The sequence below is a fragment of the Tupaia chinensis genome, unplaced genomic scaffold (genome assembly GCF_000334495.1).
Source record: "Tupaia chinensis unplaced genomic scaffold, TupChi_1.0 Scaffold000117_2, whole genome shotgun sequence".
NCBI classification, from domain to species: Eukaryota; Metazoa; Chordata; class Mammalia; order Scandentia; family Tupaiidae; genus Tupaia; species Tupaia belangeri.
Window position 1 is genome coordinate 919,313 of NW_006159583.1, and position 8,567 is coordinate 927,879.

Here is an 8,567-nt window from a genome sequence, read left to right on the forward strand (position 1 = left end):
TGCTCCATAAGGAATGACATTTCCTTTGGCTGAGAAACTAGCTGTATCACACTACATTAGCAGTGATGAGGCCCACCAAGGGCAAAGCGGTGGCCGACTTTTCTGTTTTGGCAGGCCCACTGCAGGGGCAGCATGCCAGCACCTGCAGCGATTGCTGACAGATTGGCCCAATTGCCACAGCTTTGATGGCAATCTACATAGGATTACCAGCCACACATTAAACAGCCTCATTTCTATTCACCAAAACAAATGGTGCCACCAAATCTACCCACACAATTCCTGACTTTCAGTAACTGCACTGTTGCATTTCTCTGTCCAAATCAATGATGCACATCCGCCAAGCTCCGTCATGATGGATGGAGTCATTAGCATTTTAGTTTCTACATTGAACTTGGAGCCAAAGCATATGGTCTGACAGATGTTCCAGCAATGGGCTCTATTTGATTTGCCATGTAGGTGTCCACTTACACTGGACCTTCATGAAAGAATACTAATTTATCAGATACAATCCAACCCCCCATTTCAACCTTTCACATCCTCAAATTATATGGTGTTCTCAAAACAGAACATTCAAAAAAGGCTATCTTCTATACTTCCATAGAGACTAATAATTACAAAGCATCGTTGAACCTAGTCAATCACTTCAAAGGAATAAGATGGACAGAAATGCAAGCAATGTTTGTAGGTATGGCTATCTATGGCTGGATTAGTACTGCTGATAAATTGGTTATTCAGGGCATAATACATCAACTTTTTCCTCATTTGTGTTTTATTTTGGTAAATGTATATTCAGTGAATTGGATTGAACTTAATCTTTGACAAACATAGTATACCTGTACACCTAACACTACAATCAGAACACATGACATTATGTCACTCCAGAAAGTTCCCCTGCCCACTTCCAGTCAATCTTCATTCTCTACAAGCAACTATTGTCTAATTTTTATAACCACAGATTAGTTTTATCTCTCATGGAACTTAATAAAAATAGAATCATATAATGGGTCCTCTTTTATGTCTGTCTTCTTTGCAAAGATATATTGCTGAGATTCATCCATGTTGTTCCATGTATAGGTTATTTAAATTTTTTTCTCTTTAAATTTATTTATTTTTTACATTAATTCAAGTGTTTTTTTAGGATTTCATTGCTTAAAAGAACCACCAATCGTTAATCCATTTTCTTTGTAATGAGCATTTAGGTTCTTTACAATGCATGTTTAGTATGGATAAAACTGTTATCAACATTCTTAAACAAGTCTTTTCGTGGGCACATGTCTTAATTTTTCTTTAGTAAATTTTGGTAGATACTTACGAGTGGAATTACTGAAAAGTATGTCAGTTGTTTGATTATTGATTCACCTGTTCCTGCAATTACTTCATCTACTATTCATATCAGTAAGAGTTGCAATAAAAAGAACAAGACCAACATTTTTATCCTATGAAATGATTTAATTTTTTCATTTTTGCTATAAGAAAATTATCTGACAGTTCTCATCAATATTACAAGATGCTTTCATTATTTTATTTCTGTATAAATTAGAATTCAAAACTTCATCTATAATCTAATTTTCTCTAACTTGAGTTCTACGACAGCCTTAAGCTATGAACTACATATTCTTTACTACTGGGGCTTTAAAAGGAATACAAATAAAATGACTTAGTTCTAAAACTTGCTATTTTTACTGAAAAACATCTGATCATGTGGAAATATTTACAAATTGCTTTGTTCACAAAAAATATTAGTGTTTATAGTTAGACGGCCAGCCAGGTCACATGGTAGTTTAGGTGGCTGGATCCATATGTTCCACGAGTATGGTTCAAATCCTTGATCTAATGGCTTGGAAAATATGCCAAGTGCATGTGCTTGTGCGCCCAAAATCCCTAGAGAAGAACAGAAGGGCAGGGACTGTGGCATGGTCATCTTCCTTTAGGAGTGATACCTAACATTCCGTATCTCTGGAAAGTACACACACCCGATAGAAAAGCGTGGGGGAAAAAAAAGTGTTTATATTTAGAATATATGTTATCATATAGAATATTGAGCCATATAGTAAGTAAGAATATTTGAAATTCCCTAAGAGTGACTCAAGATTTTAGTCAAAGATCCTTTTACTATTTAATATACTACATAACATTAAAGCTCTTTAAAACTGTGTTGCAGAAGTATCATGATTTCACCTTAGCCTATTAACACTCAACAGATTTCTTTCTTTCTTTCTTTTTCTTTTTTTGGAGAGGTTTTTGCTATAGGGTGCATGCACTCACCAGAAAGACAGAGACAAGAGAGACAGAAAGCGAGACATCACCTCCTGGGGGGATGGCCATGCCGCAATCCCTTCTCCTCCATTCTACCTCTTGGGACCTTGGGCATGCACACACATGCGCCTGGTGTGAGTTTAAGCCACTGGGTCTGGGACTCGAACCATGGTGGACTACATGGGAGTCCAGTGACATAGCCATTACGCCAGCTGCTGGTCCCTCAATAGATTTTTAAAAACATTCATCCATTGTATGGGTGTATCAGTAATGCATTCAGTATGTCCAAGGAAGTTAACCTCGGATACATACGTTGTCATTGTTTTCTCTATATCTAGAGTGAAGAGCCTTCCTCAAAGACCATAATTATTTGGTGTTGTCGGGAAAATCATGACATATTTTTGCATAGAAAAATACATCATTTTCCTTACAACCTAATATAACCTGATTCTTATAAGAAAGAATATTTCCTGGGACCAGCAGTTAGTATAATGGCTATGTCACTGGACTCCTATACGGCCGACCCTGGTTCAAGTCCTGGACCCGGTGACTTAAACTCACGCTGGGCACGTGTGTGTGCATGCCCAAGATCCTGAGAGGAGAATGGAGGAGAAGGGATTGTGGCATGACCATCCACCTCTGGGGGGTGATTTCTCGCTTTGTGTCTCTGTCTCTCTGTCTTTCTGGCGAGCGCACATGCCCTGTAACAAAAATCTCTCTCTCTCTCAAAAAAAGAATATTTCTTAAATATTCTTATGGAAACAACTTTATATACCATATTAGTTATTCTATATTAGATGAAGTAACTTGTTTGTTTTATTTATCTCCATTTTTTTAAATTTAGAGTTTGTTGCTATAGACAATAAAAATGATTAGAAGATGCAACATAACCTGCAAGCACTAGATGAGTGAGAAAATTTATTCCCCAAAAGTATTCCCACATGCAAATTATTTTAAATATCAAATATGATCAGGTATTAATAGTTTGGTATCTTTCATAAAGTGGAAGTGTATCATTTTTCCTTTAAAATAGAAAAGGAGTTGCTTTTCTAGTTCTACTTTTCTCACTATTGAAACATTTTACAAATTGAAGCTCAATACAACATAATGTAATATATTTGGAGGACATAAAAACTTGATTCCCTTTTATTATTCCACCTGACCATGGCAGATAATAGTTCCTCAATTATTACTTTACTTCTGTGATAGGACATAGTGACCTTTCATTGAGTTGCTTCAAGAACATTCATTCTCAGTACTTTCAGCAGATATTTAATCAGTTGTTCTCATAATGATACTTAATTTAAGAGGCTCTTTTTTCCCCCACGTAAGACTAGTAATATAAAAATTTTATATTCTTCCATCAAACAAAAAAATGATTATCAAGGCCATATATCATGCCCTCAAAAATAACATGAAGACCTAGTTTAACATCTCAGAATTAAAGGGGTTTTAGTCTTTATCCAGTATCTCCTTTTACAGATAAGAAAATCAAGGCCTGGTTCAATGAAATCTCTATGTCTACTACAATTAACTAAGTTATAAGGGTCAGGAATGTTAAAATTAAGGTCAGAATTACAAATGGGGTCTCCTGAACTCTGCAGTGTTCCTCTACACCACATGAAAATATCTCGAGATCGGTTTGTACCACTTAGCTGTAGATTTACTGTGGAACTATGAGTCTTCCTGCAGTTTTCAGTCAGCAAATGATGGATAGATTTTTAAGTCACTGTCACTTTCTGAAAGACTCATTTATCTGTAATAACATTGTTGGTACATTGCTACATGGTATCATTACAAAAGAAAATTGTATTTTAATTTGAAACATCCTTTATGTAATTGGATAGATTTCACTATATTTTGAGTATGATTAAAAGAATAAGTTAAGGTATATAATTTAGCTATTGAAAAAGGTAGAGCTGCTTATGAATAAATAAGTGACAATGCCTATGGTGAGTAATTGGACAACGTCAATTTCGAAGTCGAAGAAAACATGCAACTTCACCTTCCTGCGGCAAATGCAAAGAGAAGGAAGGGGAGAAGAGCACAGAACAGAAATCTCACATCTTTCATTTGGTTTGAAAAAATGACAGGAGAAATATTTTATGAAACCATAATGAAATGAGCCAATTTAGAAAACAGAAAATGGACAAAATATGACCGATATTTTGACTGAAACCCACTCAGACCAGCAGGGTTCAGAAAGTTGTTGTTGTCACAAAGAAGCTGGTATTTGAGGATACAAACCTTTTTTTTTTTTTTTCCCCAATGTCACATTAAATCTTGGGACATAAAAACAGCGAATGACTCGAGTTAGAGTCTCTGGTTATCAAGAGACTTGATCGCTCATAACTAAAGTAGAAAGCAAACTAATATTACCAACGAAATGAAAAAATAATGAGCAAAATAACTACAAAAGATCTAAAATCTGTTTCATACTATTTATTGACGCTAAGAGAGAGAGATGAAAACTGACTTCATATTTAGTTGACAAGACAGGTTGTACATTAGCCAATATACTGTCCAGAAAAAAATACGCTATATTCCAATATCTTTAGAGGAAATGAGCACAATCACAGAAAAAAGTCACATCTAGGCACAAAAAACAGTGTTCCAATAACTGCATTATCAAGTAAATTATAAAAAAGTGATAGGATTGCTATAAGAATTAAATGAAATGACACAAACACTTAGCACAAGATCAGATATTATAACAACTATGTTTTCAGTAATCATATATCATAGCCACTAGCCCAAACCTCTGCAAACTGCTTATTATCGCAACACTAATTTCACCTTTCTAAAAGATATATATAAAAGATCAAGGAACCAAGCTAACCTTAATATGATTTTTCTTTTTATGTCTCTATTGGCATCATCAGTAATTTAAAAGTATAAACTAAAGTCCTTTCTTCATCCTAATGTAATTAGATTCCTACCCCCCTTCCCCCCAAAAAAAAAGGTGCTCAGAATATTAAGACTTACATATCACCTTTAAATATCTGGCTTTAAATGTTTGACTCAGTAGCCATCTGTCATAGGTGTAGCCTTCTGGTTTTAGAGTTCTTCCTGCTATTATGACTCCTAGCATCCACCCCAGAATTAACATATATTTTCTGTAAATACTCTGAAGGCAAGGCATATTCCTTAGTTTATAGTTTTCTAATTCTTTTAAAGTTCTTCATATATATAATTTACATTCTACCAAAATGCATGGCAAATGGCAATTAATTTAATACACATCTATTAAAGACTTAATATGTACAGGGCAAGTGTCCTAACCTCAGATATGAGATTAACACTCATACACAAAGAATCTTAACAAATTGAATTGGCTCTCTTCCAATTCGTATTACCTAAAATACTCTCAAGGGTTTTCTAAAATACTTTTAAATGTTTTAGCAGAGTATGACAGTTCCTACTTAAGTTCTATGCTCTTGTGAGTTCAGTTTACAGAATATTTTTAAATAAGAAACATTTCATTTTTATGCCTATTTCAAATGGATCTAGAGAATTTTTTACAGCTTGAACATAACATTAAAGAATCATTAGGTTTCACTAGATACTAATACAAATACTTATTACTTATATAACCTCATATTTTTATTCACAGTCCTAAAAAAGGCAATGTCGGATGTGCATCTGCAGCCAATTAAATTAAACGCATACCAATACCCTGTCCCACATGCATGTGCACATGCACACATGCACACACACACACACACACACACACACACACACATACATACAGAAGGATTGAGCCATAAATAGTAATAATACAATTTTTTTTTAATCCAGTATACTCTTTAGCTACACTGCCAGCTTGGTCTTACCTGCAGCCATAGCTTGTTATGCACAGCGTCTCTCCCTGTGGCAATGCACTGAAATGTAGCATTCTGCCCCGCGTTGACCTCTACATCCCCCAGACGGAGGAAATGAGGAGATTTATCTGTGAAAGTAAAATACACACATATATATTTTTTTTTTCAAATGAAGAAAGATGCCATTTAACTTTTCTCCAACTGAACACTGTATTAATGCTGTCTACCTTTGGCCAAGACTAATATCCTACATGGAAAAAACACTGTATTTTCCTCATGCTGGAAGATACTCTTTCCATTCTCATAGTTTTTTCTCTTAGTAGCTGTTATGTACCACACCATAATTGCTGGAGTATTGTTCTGTGCAGAGTAAGAGCTCAGCAATGACTGTTGAGGGGCTAGCAGGTGGAATGGTGATTAGGTGCTGGGATGGCCAACCATGGCTTGAGTCCTAGAACTGGTGGCTTCAAAATCACACCAAATACATGTGTGTGACCAAATCCCATAAGAATGGAGGAGAAGTAATTGTGGCATGATCATCCCCCTCCCGCATGGAGAGGAATTTCACACTTTCCCTCTCTCTACTTCTCTCCAATGAGCACATGTGCCCTATGACAAAACCTTAAATCAATCAATCAATCAATCAATAAAGTCTTCCTGCTGTAGCGTATGAGTAATAATAAATGTTACAAGTCCAAACAAACAGAAGAGATTAAACAAACACAAATCAGAGCATAATAGAAAATCATAATGAAAACATATAATGATTTCTAAACTGCTGACAGTTAACAAGTATTCTCTGCAATTATGTTTTACAACTGATATCTCATCCATGTGTCCACTATAAGAAAATATGAGTTGTGAAAGCAAAGCCTCAGTGAGTAAAAGAAAAGCTCATGGAAGTCCATATTACTAGAAATGTCTATTGCTGTGCTCAACTTATAATTTTCTGTTTACCATTAGAAATTAGTAGTAGATGGAAGCCTGGTTCTCTTATCCTTTATATTGGAAGAACTTAGTAAACCTGGGACCAACAGTTGGTGTAATTCACAACTTAAGTCCCAGACCTGGCAGTTTAAAACTCATGCCAAACATGTGCACATGTGTGCCACAAGATCCCAAGAGAATAGAGGAGAAGGGATTGCAGCATGGCTATCCCCAGCACCCACTCCCCTGAGATGATTAATTACTTTCTGTCTCTCCATTGAGTGCATATGCCCTATAGCAAAACATCAACCTCTAAAAAAAAAAAAGATAAAACATAGTAAACTAACTTGAACTTTGCTCTCTTTTTAAAAAAAGAGAAAAAAAAAAAAGATAAAACATAGTAAACTAATTTGAACTTTGCTCTTTTTTAAAAAAAATAGACACGAATCAAAGCATAATAGAAAATCATAATGAAAACATATAATGATTTCTAAACTGCTGACAGTTATATAGCCACTGAACGATTAAGCTACAATTTCATAGCTAGATCTTTCTTTTTACAAAACTTTCTTTTCAACCTTTGAAGTTTACGACCTCTAGTACATCAAAGAATAAATGTACATTTTTGTGTCTCTCAAATAGAGTAGCATTTTATTATTCAAAAAATAATTTTGCTGTTTTTTCATAGGAAAAACTACATTGCATGTACCATCTGAGCGTTGCCTGTTACATCTTTCTCCAATGCCTTGCTTCAAAACAGGAGCTTTGGTTTGCAAAGTGAATATTCCAACATGTTTATATTTCTCCTCAGTCCAGTTGATAATACAATAAAGTTATCTTCAACAGATAATACCCCATTTTCTGTCCCACTAATGCTTTGCAAACTAAATGACATGATTGAATGTATAAAAGAACTTGAAATAAAATAAGATTTAAAAAAAAAAAAAAGTATAGGAGCTTCAGAAAAAGTAATGCTTAAGCCAGAAGATGAGCTAGAACAGTTAATCTATCTGGAAACTGAGTAAAATGCAAATCCTCAGGCCCTACCCGGACTTATTAAATCAGAACTGGAAAGAAGTAGGAGCAATTTGTTCTGTATTGCTCCTGGTGATTCTTTTTTTTTTTTTTTTTTTTTGAGAGGTTTTTGCTATAGGGCGCGTGTGCTCGCCAGACAGACAGAGAGAGACAGAGAGATAGAAAGTGAGAAATCACCCCCCAGGGAGGTTGGCCATGCCGCAATCCCTTCTCCTCCATTCTCCTCTCGGGATCTTGGGCACGCATACACACATGCCCGGCGTGAGTTTTAAGCCACCGGGTCCAGGATGCAAACCACAGTCAACTACGTGGGAGTCCAGCGACACCGCCATTACGCTAACTGCTGGTTCCCTGTTGGTGATTCTGATGTACACTAGAGTTTGACAGGTATTTAGCACAAGCATACACTTTGGTCTTTTACATGGAAGACTCTGCCTGCTACTGACAATATGTTAAGAGATCTTTCAGGCAAAGTAGATGATTGGACAGATCATCTAGAACTTATAGGTCCTACAAAAAGCTGCTATA

At 35.6% G+C, this 8,567-nt stretch overlaps 1 protein-coding gene across 5 annotated transcripts in view; it reads right to left on the reverse strand.

The window, feature by feature from the left end:
* Positions 1-8,567, reverse strand: part of PTPRK (protein tyrosine phosphatase receptor type K) — a 665,572-nt gene that overhangs the window by 302,838 nt on the left and 354,167 nt on the right. For all 5 annotated transcript variants that reach the window (XM_006144267.3, XM_006144266.3, XM_006144265.3 and 2 more), the window contains exon 5: positions 6,090-6,205. In XM_006144267.3, coding sequence (XP_006144329.1) covers positions 6,090-6,205 — 116 coding nt within the window. The remainder of the gene's footprint in view (positions 1-6,089; positions 6,206-8,567) is intronic.